We start from the raw sequence: 22,960 nt of genomic DNA, 5'->3' as shown, positions 1-22,960 counted from the left end.
ACGGGGTGAGGTGGGTTTTCCTGTTTATCGTCAAAGTTATGAAATGGAACTACCCAAAATAAAATAAAAACTAAAACACAAACGTCCGGAACACTTATTATATACACCATTCAGTTTGCATATGTAAAAATAAAATGTTATCGAGGTTTGAATGTCAGTTTTGCGCCTACTCACCCCATTTTACGGTAATTTATAATGATTATTTTTTCTATCTATTTCACTATTAGTTTATAGATTTTAAAATAATTTCACCTACCACTCCAATGTCAGTCAATCTACTACTGTCGCGTGTTATTGTATCACGTCGCGTTTTTGTTTCAAACCTTAATTTCATTTTGAAGTATCACTTTGTTTACAATCATGATTAATGTAACCGCTCATCACGATGGATGGCGCTGAAAGCATTCCAAATAGATTGATGGGCAAGACATGTAAGGGGCGACCATTTAAAACTGTTGAAAACTCAACGTATACGCTCATTAGTTACTGTAAGGGCTCGGCCACGACATTGCGCGACTCGCGACGGCGGCGGCAACCATAGGTGGGAACGAAAGGTCCGATCGCTGCGTCTCGCTCCAACCTATGGTTGCCGCCGCCGCCGTCACCAGTCGCGCGATGTCGTGGCCGAGCCGTAAGCTTTAGGTAATAGGTTGACAGGATTTCTAGTACCAAGTCGAAAAAATCCATAGGAAAATTATATTAAAATTTTGATGGAGACGCACTTTAGGCTTTTAACAGATTAGAATTTTAGGTACTTTTTAAATGCACAGTTTAAAAAATACGCACCTTTTATTTATTAATTTATGCATGGCGTTTTAGTGAAAAGTTGTTATAGTCAGACCTAGAAAAGTCTGCAGCGATTTTGATAGCCCACGCAGTGCAAATGTTATTTGTACGTCATATTTATAATTTGATAGAAGTTTGACGTTTTCAATAACACTTGCACTGCGTGGGCTATCAAAATCGCTGCAGACTTTTCTTGGCATAACTATATAAATCTAGCCTCTAGTTTGAATTTGTGAGCGGCTAGCAGATAAAGTTGACTTTACTTGTACGAGTATGTACTTAAAAATGCAATCAGCGCTTTTTTCTCCTTTCATTATTTTACGCTAATACCCTTTATTAGTTTTATTACGCTTGTTTGTGATTGAGACTCGCGCACAGATACATCAAAATTTCGGCTATTCTTTAATGAACGCGTGGTGTTTGTAACACAAGATACCCTGATTAAGATAACGCCTTCAAAAAAATCACTAAACGAGATAGTTACGTAATACGTAACTAAAACTCAACACCGAAATACAGTGTGGTTCTTGTGTGAACACCGGGCGCTGGTATGAGATGAACCAGTTTAAGGCAATCTTCACATTGGATGTGGGTTCGCACGCTGTTTGGATGTGTGAGCGAGACAGCGCTATGCATGTATAAAGCGTTGTCACACTCGTCAGTGTGATAACTGAGAGCCTGAACTTCTATTGCGTATTAAAAAAATAAGCAAACCATGCTGTTGCTTAGAGCTTCAGATCATCGGGGGCATCAAATCTCTAGAATCGACGGAATCTCACAGATGAATCCGGAAAAGGGTGCACCATGCATCAAATCGTCTTAATTCTAAACGACATACGTAGCTAAACTAAACCTTATAGGCAGTCTATATAAGGGTTTAGGTAAGTAGTGTTTAGCTAGGTTTGTGTCTTGTATTTCTTTCACTGATTTTGATTAGGTAATGACTCATTACCTATTTACCTAATCAAAATTACTAAGGAGTGTAACGCTATAAAAGTTTGGTTAATAATTTCATAAAATTAAAACGAAAATATTACTTTGCTAATCCGCGAAAAGATAACGTGCTAGTCAATCAATGCTAACCCGTTATACTTACTTGCATATTTTTACATGCAATTAATATTCCCACCCTCCCACCGCAAAAATAAATATGCAAATAAATATAACAAACCACCACCAAAAGAATAATCCTCAAAGGATTAAAAGGAAAAAAGGAAAAAGCGGAAAGGAGGAAAGGAGGAAAGGAAGGAGGAGGATTATTCTTTTGGTGGTGGTTTGTTATATTTATTTGCGTATTTATATTTGCGGTAGGAGGGTGGGAATATTAATTGCATGTAAAAATACGCAAGTAAGTATAACGGGTTAGCACTGATTGACTAGCACGTTATCTTTTCGCGGATTAGCAATAATATTTTCGTTTTAATTAATATGGATTTCCGCAAAGTAACGCCTGATTCTATTCACTAAAGATTTCATAGTTTATCATCAGCTGAGACTATCGCTCTTGTGCTCTGTTGTAAGAATAACAGGCTGGCTTCCCATTGGCTTCCCAATTTAACACACTCGGTCGTAGAGAGCCATAATGACGTCGTAAAAATTGTGAGGAACGTCTCGCAATCAGAGGTAAGATTAGCAGCCGAGCCGCTATCGGTAGACGGGTCATTCTTTTTTTAACCGACTCTCAGAAGTCTTTTCTTATTTTATAGAATTATGCTTAACAGATTTTCAAATTAAGATTTTACATAAGTACTTTCTTATGGTACTAGGTAGTCACAAAACAAAAAGTAAATACCTTAGAAACAACACAGACTAAGTAAAAGATACATAATAGAATGAGGAACTCTTTCATAGGGTATATAGAACTGGTACATACAAGTAGGTACCTAAATAAGTATTTTTTGTTGATAAGTAAAGATGCCAGATTTATTCATAAGTTTCCGAGAGCAGATATAAGTACTTAGTAGTAATGACAAAAAAAAGGAACCGGCATCATTTTAATATTGTTACTCATTAAAATTGTATCCTAAAATTCCTAAACGACTCCGGCTGTGAAATGAGCTCCTGCCAAGGTTTTCTCGAGGGACAATATTATGGGGTTCTTCTCCCTCTCCGCCTAGCCTTATCCCATCATTTGGGGTCGGCTCTCCTAGTCCTTCTTCGCCAGAACGGTCTGTCCCGGGTGACGGGTTGTCTCCGTAATAGCCCCAGAGTTACCATCGGGCAGACCGGATTAGTAGGCGTAACTTTATTTGCCACCTTCGTTATAAATAGAAGAAAGACAATAGCCCAGACTACGATCAGAAATAGTGCTCCGAAAAAAAAAAGACAGTAATTTACAAACGGGGAAACAGTCGATTTTTCCTTTCCATTAAATTTGTAATGACATCGTAACTGAAGTATTTATAGCCCGAGAAAAAAACGATAAAAATAACTTTGCTACTTTGAAACAGCTTACGTGCAACTGGAATTTTGTTGAAGAGATTAACGGGGACTCGAGTAGGTACCTACAGAGGAAATGTGTTAGTAGCGCAAAGTACAGGGACAAATTGTCTACAGTTTTCTCGAACAACGCAAAAGTTTTAAAGGTAGGTATCATTAAAGAACATTTTATCTGTACTTTTATTGCCTTCATAACTGTGAATACCACATTCGTATAGGACCTATCTTTGAGTCACTTCCGTGGAATGCGTGCGACTTTCAAGGATTTTGTTGACGAACTTGTTTTGAAACACGCATTTGCATCGCATCAAGATAATTTTCTAGCATGGATATTGTACACACGTATGTGAGTTTGTTAGCAAATCACGAAAGTTATATTTGACCCACTTCCCGGTTTTCCATGAAGCTTATACTGGTCTCGTTTTACAATTCTAATTTACAATTCGACGAATGCACATAATGCACAAACGAAAGAACTGTCAACAATAAAGATCCGTACCAAATTAACAATTTTGACAAAAACTTATCTTATACCTCCGATGTGTATTTAAAGCATTTTGTAATTTTTTAGCAGAATTATCTCGTACAGTAGATCATATTTTATATTTAACGACTTTCTTTTTTGAGACTGATGTAAGAAAGTACGTCGTAGTGGTTCATTAATAGGTACAGTCAGCAGCAATAGTTGCTAAGCGGGCGAGGTGTTCAAAATGATCTTGACGCGACTTTATTGTTAAGAGAATAAGAGTGCGTCAAGGTAATTCTGAACACCTCGGCCGCTTAGCAACGTCTGCTGCTGACGTTCTATAAATAAATAAAGTTTATCGTATTTTTATTGCTGTTGTTCTAATAATGCGCAAAGAAAGTATGATACGGAAGTTTAATTATTATTGGCGGAGACAATTCCGTGCCCAAATATGTTGACTTTGTGGTATTTGATACTTACAATTCTAATTTATAAAGTGCTTAGGTATTATTCAAGCTCCCGAAGGTGCTGACTAAGCTGAAAGATAAATGCAAACGCGAGTAAGTATGAGCATAATTCCCGACGTGGCACGGAACATAAAATTTTAAGTCCTATCCTTATCGATCGAGCTTCCATTGCAGCATATGACATATCCGATGTTTCATTGGAGCTGTATTCAGTAACGGAAATTTAATACCTACCTATTTATTACTACCTAATTCAATGTGAATATCAGTGTTGTGCGCTCGCAAGTAGGTACAGATGTCGGTACTTGTAGGTATTATGTCAGTGTTATTTTATTGTATTCGATGTTGTGATTATGTTGACACTGAAAAATCTTAAAGTAAAGTAAAGTTCTTTATTCGCATAAAATATGGTACAGTAATAGGTGGTAAGTAAATAGAAAAAATCCAGTACAGAGACATATTTTGCTATACAATAGCATGCAAATATAATCTTAAAGCTAGACTTAGATTTAATCCTTAAACACTAGACTTACATAAAGTATACGTATATACATGTATTATGTGTTCCTGTCGAAGAGGGCATTCGTTGAGTAAAACATTTGTTCCTTAAACCATTGATAAAGCTTACTTTTGAATAAATTTAAAGGGAGAGCTTTAAAATTGTCTGGGATTGCGTTAAAAATTGTGATGCACATGTGATAACTATTTTTCATAAAGAGAGCACTATTTGGAACTATATCTAACACAAGTCTGTCCTGATTTCTTGTACTTCGTGGGTATATTTCTGAAGCTTTCTTAAATAGTTCCGGATGTTTTTTTACAAAGACAGCTGCCTCAAACATATATAATCACGGTAATGTCAGAATTGCATATTTTTCAAATAAAGGTTTACATGACTCTCGCGAGGGCATGCCACACATTGCCCTTAAGCATTTCTTTTGGGCAATAAATGCCCTCTCGATGTCAGTAGAATTGCCCCAAAGAACTAGACCATATCTTAATGTTGACTCGACATATCCGTGATACGCTATAAAAATTGTGTCTAAATCGGAAATATTACGAAGGCGCCTTAACACATATACAAAGGTCATAAGTTTACTACACACTACATCAACATGGTTCTTCCAATTACAATTTTTATCTAGCATTAGTCCTAAGAATTTTACAACATCAACTTCTCTGATTTGTGTGTTATTATAGTGTACATCTAATGTCATATTTCTACTTCTTACATTGCAAAACTGTACAATTTGAGTTTTTACGAGATTAATTCTTAAAATGCACATTCGCCCATTGAATCACGTTTAGAACATAATGAAAATATATAACTCAAATATAGTTATTTCAACATGCCTCTGATAATCAAGCTAGTTAAGTAGGTATAAAATTTGTGTTAATAATGAAATGCTCTAAAAAAGTGATGAATTTTGATTGTGGAATTACTGAATGGAGTTTTTTTAGGTATCTATTATTTACGTATTGTTCGGACATTTACATTCTGAAGAGTCAGAAGTGCAATATTAATTCTAAAACTAGGTAATCCGAATCAGGCTTCCGCCACTGGAGAGCTTGGTCACAATTTCTTTAGTATATAACATCTACATATTTCAGTTTCTCTCTCAATCACTTAATGCACTATCTTTTGTCAGTTGGCTATCCTAAAATACACAATTTAAAACTTTAAACTAAAGCTATGCACATAGCTCACTAATTATTTTGTAAACCGCTTTGTTTACGATATTACATGAAATTAATTCTAGCAAATCTATTGCGATCTGTATGAACATTGATTAGGCGCAATTAACCGGTCACTGTTTATTCACCGAGGATAATCAATACACGCGAATCACGTTTCGTTACATGCTCATAATTACTGTGTAAATTATATAACCAATTATCGTATAATATGTAGGTCAGTAAAATTAAATTAATCCATGTGTCGGTGAATTTTGCTAGTTGCTTATGCCAATTTTTAGTGTATTTTCCCCATCCCTTTTTGTGTAATATATGTTTATCCTATACATTTTGTATGTATTTATATCCTTTATCTTTCTGGTAAGGTTTACTCGGGTAATTCCGAATGTCGAAAACTGTCGGATAATTCCGAAAAGAGACTTTTATTATGATGGAATTAAGGGTGATTTTCATCTGAATTTCGGAATTATCCGACATTCGGTAATACCCGAATACACCTTACCTTGTTGTACATTTTGCTGCATTTGTCACCCTTTATTCCCTTTCTTCTCTCATCTACTCAAAGGTTAACTGGAAGAGATCCCTCTAAGGGATAAGTTCGCCTTTGTACTTCTTACTAATTGTATGTTATTTGACCGAAGCGAAGCGAAGGTCTACGTTTTGACTCGGGCATTTTGCTTTCGTATGTCCGGATGTTCTCCTCTACAGGTCGCAATTCTTAACCGATTCTCGTGAAATTTTGTGACCGAATTTTATGACTAAATAAAATTTTTTTGTCAATCCGGTTTTTGGAAATTTTTAAAAATGGCGGAGTCGTGATACCTGGCGCCTAAACAAATAGTCGTATCGATATCATAAGACTTTTTTCTTTTTGAGACATGTTTACAGAGTTAATAGCAAAAAATGCAGAAAAAAATTATCGCTGGTTTAGGCGGTATTTAGATATTTAATTTTAACTAATTTTAATTTGAGAAGGAGTAGCTAAATTTCGTCAACCCATCTAAGAACTATTTGGCTCAGTTTGTAAACGTTCGCTTTTTCTGTTTGCACAGAGGGTCTGGGTTCGATCCCCAGTAATTGTATGCTGGGATATTATAACTTTTTGTATTTTTTTACACATAAATTTCGTATTGTTTTTCTTTAATTTACTATACACCGTGTTTTTATTGAATTCCGTTAACTTCGGGGTATAGTTAAGTACGTTTTTAAGAACTAAATGGCATAGTTAATTTTCAAAAAAAAAATTTTTTTTTGTTTTCTTTTTTGTTTTTTTTTTTGTTTAAAAAGTAATTAAATGTAGCATATAGCGTTGTTGTAACACGGGCATTACATTTAACTCAACCAAACAATTGAAATCTGTGACATATCAATGTCATTTCGTACATCAATCGACCGAGATTGTACTTAAGTTTAGTAGCAAATGTATGAACTCATTCTAAACACTAATCAATATGTAAGCCGGCCCTAAGGCAAGTGTACACGCTTGTAGAGGCCTTATAGTAAAAAAATAAATTATGGATTATCTCCGAAATGGACTTAATTAGAACATCGGTGTCTTTGAGAAAGTTACTTGATTTAAGCTCAGGAATGCACCCTTGAAATTAACGGAAATCAAAAAAACACGGTGTATTTAAAGCTCTTAGCACCATGTTATTTCAAGCTCTGCTCGCGAGGTCTACAACTCACAGAGCCACTAGTTTTAATATGTCCTTTTGTACAATAAAGAGTTTACTACTACTACTACTACTACTTTTATCTTAGATCATAGACTGTTAACATTTCATGAAATGGCATTTCAGAATAGATCACTTAATGATATGGTTAAGTTAGGTTTGTATTCATGATGTGGTTAACCGATCATTTCATGAAATAATTCCCACATCATGAAATGATCAGTTCTAAGATCTGGCCACGACATAATAATATAAACATACTAATGTAATATGTAAATGCGAATGAACTACTAAAAAATATGTTAGCTCTGTACGCTTAAATAGCAGAATCTTTTTAGATGAAGGGAAAGACAATGCATAGTGTTTACCTTAACATAGAATGTTACTAGCAGAAGATCATTATTGACTAAAAGACAGACAAAATACCAACATGAAAATGGGTAACACGGCAGCTTATTATTAGGTACACGTTACATGACAGGCCAACAGATCCACATATTTAGGTACCAAATATTACTGTTGTTTTTGACTTACAACAACAAAATAAATGCAACTCATTTCTGTAAATACGATAAGTAAACAACAACAAAATAGCTTTTGGAAAACAAAATAGGTTTAGGTTTTTATGCACATCAAAGAACATTACTTTTTCTTCAGTCTTCAAGAGTCACAGTCTTTAACCTGCTTGTTAAAAACTTAAATGAAAGTACACCCATTACAAGAAACTTTGAGGCTCAAGACTTTTAAGCTTAAAGAGGTATGTTAATTAATTAAAGTATATTTTTAGATTACTTATATTTTATAATATACCTAGTGACAAACACATGATTTAACAAAACAAAGCAATTTTCCACGTAGCGGATTATGTTTGATAACTCGAAAACCCATTTTACATTTTTAATCAGAAACATATACACAGTTAACTGTTAGAATAGTTTGATTTAAATTCCGGAATCCCTGAGCAATCATAAAGCACAACACGGACCTATCTCGACCTTTCCTGTTCAAGCTTGAAATCCTATTCTGTATTCTGTTACTTAATCGACCGTCGAAAATCACGTTCAGTCCGAATACCTATTCCAGCGAGGCAAGAATCGGCGCGGAAACATATATCGTGACTCTAATTTGAATAGGGCTAGAGGGTCCGACCTCCTACTTGACTTAGGGTCGACAATATCACATAAATTACTACTTTATGCGTCCGTTTCCTATATCTTTGCACGCGGATGACCCACACGGAGTGAGGGATTCATAAGTGATCGGTATTTATGATAACGCTAAAGCCTGCTTTATGCGAGAGACGAAAATGGAATTGTCGTATTTTTTTACTTAATGCAATCCTTTCTCGGGCTGTGTCGAGTTTTTCCGATAAAATACAGACTCAAAGCGAACTATACAAATCAGTTGTGTTTGTGTTGAACAATTGGTTGAGAGCAAAAAATGATTCTGCTCTTAATGTTTTTTTGGACCTGTTTACGTTTTAAATAAAATTATTAAGTTATACATATGGCATCACTTTGCGTTTAACCTCACACGTGTACATGAGTTTTGGTTTACAACACGATTAAACAATGTAAGGGAGGTACTTTAAACTCTGTAGAAGATTCAGAACGTTATTACCGCTCACCCGTTTTTATTCCATTTTCGCTCTGACCTGTGGGACCTCGTTGCATTTTTTAACGATTTCCAGCAAATGTCAGGACATTTCCCACTTGACAGTTATTAATAATAAACGCGGTTCCGCTAGCCTCAGACTTCACACTTGGAACATAAGATATATTATTCACATCAGTCAGTCGCAGCACTAGTGTAGCTGTAGATTTGCCTCGCCGAGGAGCCTTGGGGAGTACCATCCTATTCCGTACGATCTTTATTTTTTAACATTTTACGATTGGATCGTATTAAAACGTGTTTGAAACAGGAAATTCAAAAATTAAACAGAATTCGGAACGAGAAATGCAACATCATTTTTAATTAGGTTTTTTGATTGTAGCAAGTTTCAATCGGAAGAGTATAAAACAAGCAGCTAAAGACAAATATCATTTTAGCATTTCTGGCTTTCCGGGCTCAATTCACTTTAACAATGAAATTTCCATGCCATCGTTTTATTCCAAATATGCTATTTGATTAATAAAACCTATTTAGTAAAGTTATCACATTTAATAAGCCATGACTCGATCTATCGGGAATCATTATATTGAAGCATGTTGATTATTGTGGAACAACTATTACTTTCTTTATCATAATCGATTACCTATTAAAAACACACACTTACTAAAACAAATTATACTTCCAAAATGTAAAAAAATATGGTGAAATGAATAATGTCTTCATGACTATTTCTTCTTGTATAAGTAGGTAGTATTTCTTGTATTTACCTAATCGATATTTTATCATGTGTTTGCGAAATTAATTTAGCATATATTTACTTGCGTCGCTCGATCCAACAAAGAGGCTCTACATATGTCTATCTATACACGACTACACATTAACTACGAACAATACTATCAATTTTTGAAGCATCTGTACATTAGCTAATACATTTACATTTAATAAAAACAAATTTATTTCATAATTAAAATGACACATAAACTAAATATAAAACTAACTTTTCTGCTTGAAAGGGGCCTTGACCCCCGCTCCGGGTTTTTCCTGATGCAAAGGTTGTCCATCGCAATCCAACGCGGCAACGCAGCGAGCGTGGTGGGCACCTTTGTGTGGGGGGCAGCCCGGGACGGTTTAGTTTATATTTATATTTAAGTTTAGTTTTTAATTCGTTTTATTTACTTTTTTACATTTACAGTACAGAATAAATACTATAAGTATGTAGGTAGATACTTTTACGCCATTAAGTACTTGATTATAGAATAATTAATTCCTATCGAATGATTACTAAATATAAGGTCAGGTGGAGTAGAGGAACTATGGGGGAAGGTGGACACTTGTAGGGAAAATAAACAGAGATAAACTTAAGGATATTAAAAACTAAATTAAATGATAATATTAAAAATAAAGTTATTACTATATTAATTTTGATTCTTTTTTTCTTTGTTCCAGTGGTGAAAAGCAGCATCCGCCACCAAACAACGTCGCCGCTCAGCCGAGTGGGCCCGACGGTGTCGCTCCGCGACGCGGAGCCCGACTTCGCGGGGCCCATACAGAATGTCACCGTCGCCATCGGGAGGGAGGCGGTGCTTACTTGCTCTGTGCGCGATCTGGGGGATTTTAAGGTATTTGTTATTAAAATCTGATGTGAAAAATTTAGTGTTAATTGTTCAGTCAATGCAAAAAATAGGAACAATATTAAAAAAAACTGAAGCTCTAAGTAATATAGTAAAGTATTTTTACTACTAAAGGGACTTTATTGAGACAAAAAATACAAACTAAACAATAAAGTATTTTTTATTAGTCATGCTTTTTAAACTAGTCATTAGATCGCTCGTTAGTTACTACGAGAAGATGACATTCTGAGTAAATGTGCCATAATTTCGGGAACTCTCAAAAGAAAAACATAAATTCATGTTAACTTCAAAAGATTAAGAAGAAGAGAAGAAGAAAAGATAGGTTAAACCATGGTATAATATACTCCGCCTGGTACTCTATTCCGAGATTCGCGTATGACCTAACTGACACGGGCCTACGTCATTATGCTGTTTACAGGTTCTCAAACTTTAAAATGTGGGAGAATTTTAACCAACGGTGAAAATTATTTTAACGGCATTAATTTTAAGTTATTCATGTAGAAACATAGTAAAATAAAACAAATCTAATGTATTAAATTAAACTTTATTTATCTATACAAGACAAACGTTTGAATAACGAATTAACAGTTACACATTAATTACCAAGCTTACGGCGTGAAAAGTTTGGAAAACACTGCGACTGCTGACACTGAGCGAGAAGGAAATAACAATTAACACGCGTTCGACAAGGATGACGGTCAGGGCATGAAGTTATCTAGATCCGAATTGTCAAATGTGACAGAGCTATCCTGTGTTGTCAGTAGTGTAAACAGAATTACCCGAACGTCTGAAATTTCTGTCGTGAATCGGAAGATATTGCTAACGAATAATTAAAAATGACGTGTTATTGTAAAATTTAAGATAAAATACATATAAATGAAAATTATAAAATTATAAAGAAATATTTTAACTTATTAACCATAGGTATAATGTACCCATGTAACATGTTATGTTGAAATAAAGTGGCAATGTTATTGTGACGTAGGCCCGTGTCACTCTGGGAATAGAAGACCATGTTTTATTAGACCATGGGTTAAACAAATATAAACAACTGAGCGCGTTAAATGAGACCACGCGCCATTTTTTTGCAAACAGTTCCATGAGATTTCAGTGAGTTCATTTAAAAACTTATAGAAAATATCAGAAATAAAAAACTACTATTTATTCTACGACAAATTAAATTTACGTTAGCGGGTTCAACCACCGCGCACACACCGGCTGACCTTAAGTGCGATTTAAAAAGTAACGACCCAATCAACGCTAGAAAGTTGTTTAATGGTTGTTTATAAGTATAAGGTTATTTATTGTGTTTGACAGACATGTGTCATCTATCATACTCAATAGTGATCATATTCGAGGTGAACCATGTTTGTTTTTATTGGTAGGTAAGTCAGTACCGTTCAGAAAACAGTCCTTTGCCTGTAGGCTTTGCAAAAGTGAGCACAACTCTAGTCTCCCGTAATTGTTTATAGGCAGAAACAATCCACCCAAAGACTGGATTTGGTCACAATCCCTGTTAATCCTACCTATCCCAACGCAACATTGCTTTATTACGCACGCCATGTTTATGTTTACCGTGTAAACAAATTAACAGACTGCCTGTGTTATGCTTAAGCTCGAAATAGTTGGAGCTTGTTCAATCAACAATTCAACACTAAACAGCACGGTACGTTTGAGGGATGACAGTTAAATTACATTGTTGATTTAAGTTGTAGTATTTCAGTAATTAATTTTTTACACCACCTATTTGAAAAAGGGCTTTTTTTTCCCGCTAGCAGGGATCAAAGTGGCACTTTTCTTCCCTGCTAGGAGGGATCAAAGTTGTACTTTTCTGTTCTAGGACCCGATTTTTTCTTTCTTGCATACTATTTTTTTTTTGTCAAATAATACATATTTTGGAACATAACAATTTCCTCATAGTTGATGTGAAAAGCAGTTAAGGATGTGTCACACGGTATCAAAATTATATCGTCTTGGGCGTTAACACTTGAATCCCTCATTACGCTTAGGATTCTACTTTAGAATCCATCGCTTCATTCAGGATTCAATGTACGCCCTTGACGGAAATATATCATTTTGATCCCTTGTAACACAAACTACTATTGTAGTATCACTAAAATCATCTTGTAGTTGTGGATTCCGTGCTAGGAATTCTTATTTGTATAAAAATAAACGGACATCTGTGTATACAGCAGTGAATGTCTTAAAGCTAACTCATTCTAAACCAATCCAATTGGGAGCCTCTTTTGTTACTTTACTAGCATCAAGTATTATTACGAGCCGAATTCAAAAATCTGCGTAAAGGCCTTTTTTATTTATTCTCTCTAGAATAAGTCAATAAATAATGTCTGAAGATTGACAGTAATCCGTACAGTATTACGTTTCTCGTTTTGGTTGAAAAGGCAGCTTAGCGAGTTTTCCATCATGTACAATTGCCGTGTATAACAACTTCGGTATAATATTCTTTCATAACTTCTATAACTTTTATTAACTGCTGCTACCTTAACAATCACATTTTTAGTTGCTATGTAGTTACTTACTTACGTTCTACTTACCTACTTATGAATCGTCTTACGTAATGGCGGAGAGCTAGCCCCAACAATAATGTACCTACACATTTATGAGAGCAACGATACCTCTCTATTATGATAAAGCTTGACGACGCACGCACGCCGCCCCGCGCTCGTCTTGCGCCCGCGGCCTGTGTGATGATGGTCACATAAAACTAGCTGATGAGATGTGCCGCGACCCGCTTGTTGCGGCTCGATTCGGAAAATGAATTAGATTTCTACTAGACTTCAACAAGTTACGATACGGATAATTTAAAGATATTTGTAAGATAGATATGTCAAATTTGACGTTTCCGCGATTCTGGAGGTTCTCTTGAACGATTTCGACAAGTTATGACTTAGATATCCAAGTCACATCTAGTCGATATCTAATGTAGATCTAGTTGATCTCTAAATCGTCTCAAGATCTTGTGATTATCTCGAAATCCGAATAGGCCTGTAAGTCACGCGCACGCCCGTGTGTGTGCGTCAGGCTTATGTTCCGGGCGTTTCAATTGATTTTACAACCCTTTACTAGCCTGGCTACTCTGAGCTTCACCATTTAATAGCTGGCTGTATACGCTTTTCGCAGGCTAGCTCTTATGCTAATATTTTTTCGTATATATATTTTCGTGTGGATATTATTAGTGTTTTAGTGTTTAATAAATTAAATAATCGCTGGTGAAACGATTTAAACGCTACAAAAATCTTAAGACACAGTTTTTGCATTTTATCATGATCTTATTGAGTTTACGCATATCACTACATTCTCTGATTTCATTATGTACACCATGAGCGGGAACGGGTCATGGGACACACAAAAGGGCTTAATAATGATAATCTTTTGCACATCCTACCCACCAAAGGGCATTTGATCCCTCGATGCTTTCAATTTCGCAGTGTGGCTGTTCCTACGTTAAGATAAACTATCCTCAAATTCACGCTTCACTGGTATTGGAAATTCGCCTTTCATAAACTTTTCTTCGAGAAACTTCTTTAAGGAGCATTCAATCAAGTCCGACCGGACGGGAGTTTTAAAAACAAATATTTTCGTAAATCGTTTTCTAGAGTATTGAGCTTAGTTAGACAAGATATGTGATTGTAAATAACTCAGTCGTAGGGACCGATTAAGATTTGTAAATTATAAAGGCAATCCGATGAGTAGGTATTTTATATGTACAGTCAGCAGCAGAAGTTACTAAGCGGGCGATGTGTTCTAAATTACCTTGACACGCTCTTATTCTCTTAACAATAAAGTCGCGACAAGCTCATTTTGAACACTTCGCCCGCTTAGCAACTTCTGCTGCTGACTGTACAAGATACCTATTTATGTACACTGTTTAGAATTTGCAGAGCTGGAAATAATTATACTGCATGTAAAAGACATCCTGTATACTCTATTGAAATAGAAATTCTGCTAGCGAGAAATTATAGGAATGTACAACTTATTATAGTAATCGTGGTGGCAAGAAATATCCATCAAGATTTAAATTGACACCTAACCACCTAACCACCTAACTGCACTACTGCAAACAAAGGTCATACTCCGATTATCAAGGACATTGATATTAAACTTACCGCAGAAATGCAGAGTGCATAATAATAGCAGTACTCAGCTGATCTGTTGTGCAATGACAATTTCAATGTCAACGGCCGGGATACTGTACATTTATTGCAGCAATTCAGGAACGCTGATCGAACGAATCGTCTCATTGTTGCCCAAAATGAGCCCGTATGTAAATTGTTTCAAAAAATAACCCCTATGTTTATTTAAATGCAGTCTGTAAACTATTGTATGCAGATAAACTATTTTTTATAATTTTAAGAAATCCGCCAATTTATAAAAGGATCATTACTTTTTTCACCACAGTATTTTTTCTAGAGTACCTATTAAAAATGTTCACGGTAAACTTGGCTCATATCCGTTATTGCGTTCGACCTCAGCGTAAATTATTGAATCAGAATCCTTTAAACCCTGAGTAATCCCCCAGCCTAAAAATGTAATCTCACAGATGGCGCTAACGTGAAAGTTAACGGTAGATACTTCGTTAAAATACTCGGAAATGCCAGAGGGCCACGGATGAGAGGAGCTTAGCTAATTACGGCTAATAATAAATTTCCATCAGTCAGGAAACAGACAAAGTCATGTTCATAACCCTTGTACTTAATTGAAAACATCCGGAACGTAGGAAAGCTTCAAAGATAAAATATGTGAAAAAATGCGAAATGGTGGGAATGTTTGTGCCTACAATGAAGGAATTTCAGTGCGCAATACCTATATCACGGAAATCGTAATTGCTTTCTTACAAAATCAGAGGTGATTTCTCCCAACCCCTTTTTATATTTCTAGACTTTTGTTTTAAAAATCTCCGTCTACAACCGATAAATCTATCTATCTAATACCTTTAAACGAGCAATTCTTGTTTAAATATTTATTTATTTATATGTATACATATTTTGGGGATCTCGGAAACGGCTCTAACGATTTCGATGAAATTTGCTATATGGGGGTTTTCGGGGGCGATGAATCGATCTAGCTAGGTCTTATTCTAATACCTTTAAATGAGCAATTCTTGTTTATTTATTTATTTATGTAATATGATGAATACCGCGACGAAAGTCTCTTGTAATTGTACCTATTGTTTGTAATTTCAAATTCTAAATGTACTTGTTATTTTCCAAATTCTAAATGATGCTTGTTATATATATATATATTTTTTTTTTAATTGTTCTTGTGGAATCCATCCGACTAGCTGGCTAATCGGCCATCCGAGCGCCGATTAGCCAGCTAGTCGGCTAGTCGGCCAAATCAATAGTCGGTACATCAATATTAATAATATGGCTTAGGAAGATATCACGCAAAGCTAACATCTTTACTTAAGTATAACCCTCACCAATTCTCCTATTTCAATAGTTGTCGCCAACAACATAGAATACAATCTAGATCATGTAAAACAGCGTTACTAGCAAAAAGCTTTTTTGGAATGGCACCAAAAATTTATAATAAGCTACCAACACAGATTTTAAAAATTAATGATTTAAATAAATTTAAAAAAAGCTTGTATGATTTCCTAATAACTAAAGCATACTATTCTATTCAAGATTATTTGTCAGACTCAGGAAACTTTATTACCTTTTAATTTGTATCTGTTATATATGTTTTAAGATTTAGTTTATAACTGCATGCTACATGTGCTCTGTAGCTATTTGTGTGCCATGTGGCGAAACATAGTGTTACTATATTATACATGTAAGACCTACTGTTGTATATACCTATGTTTAACAAATAAATAATTTGGAATTGGAATTGGTATCTCAAAAGCTATACAACGACGTGCCGCGTGTTATGGCACAACACGGCTGTGGGCATGCTGCCATATTACAAGAGTCCTCATTGTACAAAGAAACAACAATAATTTATGTGCTACCTTATTGTTTTGTTCGCACCAAGCCTATGCTTGCTTTATTAGATTTATTTTTTGGGTGACATATTTAGACAATGAAATATTGGTGGCATTTTTGGAATGAATTCTGCTTCAAATGTAAAAGTTATCGATAAGCGCACAATCAAATCTAATATTATATTTGAACTTAGATTAGAAGGTACCTACAAATAAAGATTGAATGAAAAATCTTTATTTACTAGGTACTCAACTAGTGGCCCGTAGATGAGATGTAACTTAATACTTACTAGAAACACTATGTAGGCGACAGAACGACGTGGCGTGGTTGTAAATAATAGGCTAGATGACAAAGTTTAATTTATGGTATCAATCAATCAGGTTGGTTTTTAGCATCAAATGTCGATATGGGACCTATTGCATTAAAGCAATACAACAGTCAGAAATGATAGTCAAAGTCCGATAGTCGTACTTCGCTCGCGAAACGCCCCTAACAAAACGATAAGTGAACGTGACGTCAAAATCACTGAGAGTCCATCTTGAAGTATGAACAAAATAAGAAAAATTGCGTTTTTGACGGTGAACTATTGCGTTTATGTATGTATAGTTGCTATACAATCTTTTTTTGGATAAAATCTGAGGAATCGAATGGCATCCCTACTTATATATCGTTTTTGGAAGTTAAAAAAAAACTTAAATTTTGAATTTTTCAGGTGCTGTATTTTTGTATTATTTCCATATATTATTTTAATATCCACATTATTGTGATAAATTGCTCATTTGCTATATATTTGACTAGATTTTGTTATAAAATTCAACATGTGTCATCATCCCTATTTGGTAAAATATGTACCTAATTATAAAATAATAGTGATGTACCTACTATTGATTTGACCGACTAGCCGACTAGCCGACTAATCGGCGCTCGAATGGCCGATTAGTCGGCCGACTAGTCGGCTAGTCGGCCAGATCATTAGTTTCGTATAAGTTCAGGTGAAAAACAATAGTTTTGCTCCTTTGGTTGCGGTATTCATCATATTACTCGTAGCTTGGCTAAAAGGTGTTCTTTACAGATTCAAAGAGTTATCACAAGAATCCTCGTTCAATTTCTGTCTTTTATTTTGCGATACTGAGCAGACCGTCAGTAGTACAGTTTGTAGGAGGTATTTCTAAGGCTCTATTTCCCGTACGTAGTCGCCAGTTAAGAACCTATCCCCTGTGGTCAGCGTCTTTACGAGCAACGTGCCCTGTCTGTCTCTAAATTTTGCAATAATATTAAATAGTTCCCCATAAAAAACTGAATAGTAATAATAGTATTTTATGCAACCGTTGTTTAAGAGAGGTCAAAAAAGGCGAGTGGCGTGAGTAACAATTTGAGGCGAAGCCGAAAATTGTTAATGAAGACGCCACAAGTATTTTTTGACTCAGTTAAACAACGTTGCATACAATAGGTACTTTTTCTACGACAAATCACTTACTTTGAAATAAAATTATAAAAACAAATATTTTTAATTCAAGAAATAGCAAAGAATGAAGGGTACGGGCGGGAAAAGAATGAATGAAATAAAAAAACATGTCTATGGTTCACTCATCTGTCAAAGATGACAATTAAAATTAGGTTGGCAACAATGTATTTCATACAATATTTTTTAAGTGGTGATTACACGAAGTATCGTAAAAGTGCCAAAAAGATACTGCGTGTATTATGCACAAATACTTTTTTTGGGAATAGACTAAAGACTTGTCTTGACAACTATAAGATAGGGGTTTAAAGGTATGTGCACAACCCTTTAAATGACAAATAAAAGTACGGGAGTAGAAAAAATTATTTAACTATCAAACTTGCCCATGAAATTACACGAGAATCAGTTGAGATCGACCTGTAGAGGAAAACACCAGCCCACCAACATACGATAACGATCAAACGGTCAATTATATGAAAAAAAGTTTTCGTATGCACCCTAAATAGGTATTTTAGTAAAATAGACATAAAACATACGGTAAATATTGACTGTTGATTTCTTTTTCTTCTGTTATTCTTTCACTAATTAAGTGCCGACTAATCGGCCATTTTTGCCGACTAGTCGCCGACTAATCGCCGACTACAAATGAGGCCGGATAGTCGGCTTTCCCGACTAGTCGGCGACTAGTCGGTACATCCCTATAAAATAACATAAGTACTTTCCTAATAGAGGTAATAGAATTTTAGCAGCACCCAATTAATTGTTGTTTCATCTCTAATGGTTCTTGGCACTCACCGTGTTGCCTTCTAACAAGCCGATATTTGAAGCACGACAGTAGGTACCTACGTATTTCCATGCGTTCGTTTTAACTGTCAGCCACAGTAACTCGTGCTCCACTTCGATTTATTCTGAAACGTTCGGTTTACACGCCAAATTTCACGTTAATTTTATGTACTACCTACCAAGCATTCTGATCAGACTGCCGGAAACTTATTAATATGAGGTGCGTGAATGAACGAAGAATGCGTGGAATTTGTAAATTGTTATAATACGTAATTTAAAAGTACTAGTTTTTTGGTAGGTTTGACTTCAAGAAAACATTTCTAACGGCCCGATTCGAACTTTATGATAGGTACGTCAATATGTATGTATAACGATATGGATTAGATATATGTCAGTGTCAAAAGTGATATTTTTCTTTGAAGAAACGTCGCATTTGCCGTTATAAAGTTCGACTTGGACTGTAAGGTCAAATATCGTCAACTCCCCTAGACTAGAGATACATACTATGCCATTTGGCATTAAGTCCGCCATTTGTACATTTTTGTATATACTTTGTGCAATAAAGTTTAAATAAAATAAATACTAAGTTAAAAGTCATATATCATCAGTTCACGTGATAAAGAAAAAAAAAATAGTTTATTCAAGTAGGCATATTACAATAGCCTATGAACGTGATATCGGATGAATAGGACCTGTTTTCAACGAAATTGTTCTTAAGCGTTAAACCAACCTCGTTGTTCAATTCAATGTACTTACGTTTAAAATTTGTTCTCAACTGCATTTTTAAAGAGCCGCGCAATATTATAAATTATTATCTACATTCTTTTAATTTCCTCGATCATAAAATATCCATTTTAAACACAAAAGATTAAAGTTTCGCAGAAGCGAAGTCATTCTCGCAAAGCTGTATCAATTTGGCTTACTTATACCTAAGCCCTTAGCATACAGCGGAGTTGATATTCCTAATCTCACCGTAGCTCACGCTTAACTGTTTTATAGTCATAGAGATACCACCGAGAAGCTTAGTAGCGTTTGACTTGCCAAGTTTGTCTTTCTTAAGAGTGTGATTTGGGGTAGTTATCGTCCCTCTCGGTAACCGAAGGCCGGCGCTTCTGCTACATAGTTCTAAGCGGTTTAAAACTAGAACCTTACTTGACAAGTCACTTTGAACTTAAATGAAATATGCTCACTTGAAAGTTTCTCGTGCTACTTCTAACTTCATGGTATTACGTTCTTAGAGGAGATTGGAGTTTTTGCTTTGTAAGTTAGATACACAACACACATCGACAACGTTATTTGATGTTACGCAGTAGGTTTAGTTATAAATTTTCCAAACTTATATTATTATTACCACTTACCAGACTTTTTATTTTATCGTTATTCGTAGCTTGATCAAAACCTTGCACATACGAACGAACGATAAACGATATGGATTAGATGTGTCAGTATAAAAAGTGACGTTTTTTTTGAAGAAACGTCACATTTGACACTGACATATCTAATCCATATCGTTTCTATATCTATTAATTGACGTATGTTAAAAGTTCGAATCGGGCAGTAAGAAAGTATTCCACAAAAGTTTAAGTCAAACTAAAATTGAGACTGGTAGAGAATGCTTTTGGCATTAAGTCCGCCTTTTATACGATAAGTTTTTCTTTTGTGCAATAAAGTTTAAATAAATAAATAAAATTAGAATACAAGTATATTTTAATAATATGTAAATAGCACAATATATACGAGTACCTACCATTTAAAATACTTGTGCCTACTATAATACATCTCTATAAACCCATCGCCGTCCAGTCTTTAATCGTCGACCGTAAAACATTTATTTGCCAGACCTACGTAGGTACCTACTCCTTGTATTTGTAGTCTAGTACTTAATGGAGTGGTATATAAATAGCTGATATTTTATTGCGGTTCTATTGAGTGCCCTCCGGTGACAAATGAGTTCTTTTTTCGGTGCGGCATCAATCACTTCTCTTAGATAAATGGCATTTAAACAGACCCTTCACTGAAGTGGTTTACTTTGCAAAACTAATGACAAGAATTTCAAACAATTTATTACACATGTAAAAATCCCAAATTTTGTTGCTAATTAAGAATAGATACAAAAAAAAATTGATTATTTCAGATTTTTTTTAACAATCCATATTTGTGTTAGTCTACTTATATCTTAACTTATACACTACAAAAATACTATTAAATCTCAAAAAAACTTTTTATATAAAATTTTAATAATCATCTGTCCGGATGAACTTATAAACTTATTTTTGTCAGCGTGCTAATTAATATTGCTGGTTAGTCATAGTTACCTATATCTATTTTGTTATCTTATTTAGTTGTATGTAGGTCTAAGACGTGTTGTTACGGTACACAAAAAACCTCTGTCTCGCTCTCTTTTTACAGTTTTTAAATTTAACTTATTTTATTGGCAATAATCATAGAATACCTTTAATTACATATTAAAAAAAAAACACTTCTTACCCAACAGGGCAATGTAAAGATGTGTATCATTATTTTACTGATTTACTTATTCAAAACCTTAAACCACTTACTTATATTATAATTATTCAGTAACGATGTCAAACGCCAACACACAGTCGGCGCGATTCGGGAAATGAATTAGAGATTCACTAGATATGAAATAGTAAAGATATGTGACGTTCCACGACAAAAGGTACCTTATGGCCGCAATAATATTGGAGCGGCGTTAATAATAGCGTAAGCGCCAGCCGCCATAAGGTACCTTTTGCCGTGGAACGTCACATATCTTTACTATTTCATATCTAGTGAATCTCTAATTCATTTCCCGAATTGCGCCGAGTATCGCATAAAAGCCACCGGCCACATTCGCAACTACTGAAATACGAAAACACAATTACGGGGAAACGGAGTAGATGCGATCAGTCAAAGTAGGATTAAGGTGGATTGCTTTCGCGACTGTCGGCAATATTACATTTTTTATAACTCAGAAAGCCGAAAGTTCTTGTTGATGAAATATTGAATGAAGTTCCAATGTTTCAGAGAGGTAACTTACTATTGTTTATCCGGAATATTGGAGGTCAGATGTGTTTTTGTGTTGCCAGCCGGCTAGGTATAGGAAAATGTAGAAACATTTTTTTATAACTTCAAATATTGAGTCAAAAGATAATAATTAGTATTCAAACAATATTTATTATACATAATTATAATTTACTGTAGGGACTTCAGCATATTTACTTTTTTCCATTATAGAGTCTGTGCCGAAAGAGAAGAGTCGTGGAATGTAAGGGAGCTCATACATTTCACGGCTATTCTCTTTCCGCACAGACTCTTTCTAAGTTTTCTATGGTTGCCATTCGTTTTTCTCCTATCTCAAAATATGCCTTGAGAATAAAACGTCTGTTCTGGGAAATCTTCATAAAAATGATTGCATAATAAATAAACAATCAACCAGATGGATTTTCAAGTATTGCGAATAAGTTCTTCCTTTTAACTTCATATTTTTATTTAACTATAGGTTAAGCTTTTGGTTCCACGAAGTTTAAGAAAGTTGTCTAGTTAAGAAAGATTACATGTAGAAAAAGCAAGTTAATTTTAAAATCTTTTCTGGACAAGCTTTTCAGTTGTTATTAAATTGAACCTGTTGGACTGTGAAATAATACAAATCACAATATTATTATGGTTATTTTGCGTGAACGAATCATAATAATTTATTTAATGTATTCTAATGAATTACCATTTAATGATTTTAGTTGTTATTTGAATGAGTTGACTAGGTAATTTTCGTTTCTTACTTAACAACAGTAGGCGCACAGTAGGTAATACCAAAATGGTTAGGTATAAATTGTAAATAAGGCCCGTATGGAAATTATCACTTTTTGTCAAGTAAGTGTCCTAGTTGAATATTAGAAGCTCTCAAACCACCCAAAAACCCTCTTAAAACATATTAATTAAAAAAAAAATACAGTACGAGTGAGTATTCACTTTTTGTTCCGCGAAGTAATATAGGAA

At 34.8% G+C, this 22,960-nt stretch overlaps 1 protein-coding gene and 1 long non-coding RNA gene across 2 annotated transcripts in view; one reads left to right on the top strand and one right to left on the bottom strand.

Annotated features, from left to right (window-relative positions):
* The window catches only part of LOC134798737 (uncharacterized), a 432,480-nt gene that overhangs the window by 131,701 nt on the left and 277,819 nt on the right, over positions 1–22,960 (bottom strand). The window lies entirely within an intron of this gene.
* Positions 1–22,960, top strand: part of LOC134798703 (lachesin-like) — a 101,552-nt gene that overhangs the window by 45,631 nt on the left and 32,961 nt on the right. The window contains exon 3 of the mRNA XM_063771088.1: positions 10,584–10,756. Within this exon, the coding sequence (XP_063627158.1) occupies positions 10,584–10,756 (173 nt within the window). The remainder of the gene's footprint in view (positions 1–10,583; positions 10,757–22,960) is intronic.

This window comes from Cydia splendana, chromosome 17 (genome assembly GCF_910591565.1).
Source record: "Cydia splendana chromosome 17, ilCydSple1.2, whole genome shotgun sequence".
Classification (NCBI taxonomy): Eukaryota; Metazoa; Arthropoda; class Insecta; order Lepidoptera; family Tortricidae; genus Cydia; species Cydia splendana.
Note: the sequence above shows the minus strand (reverse complement) of the source record. Positions and strands in the feature narration are given on the sequence as shown.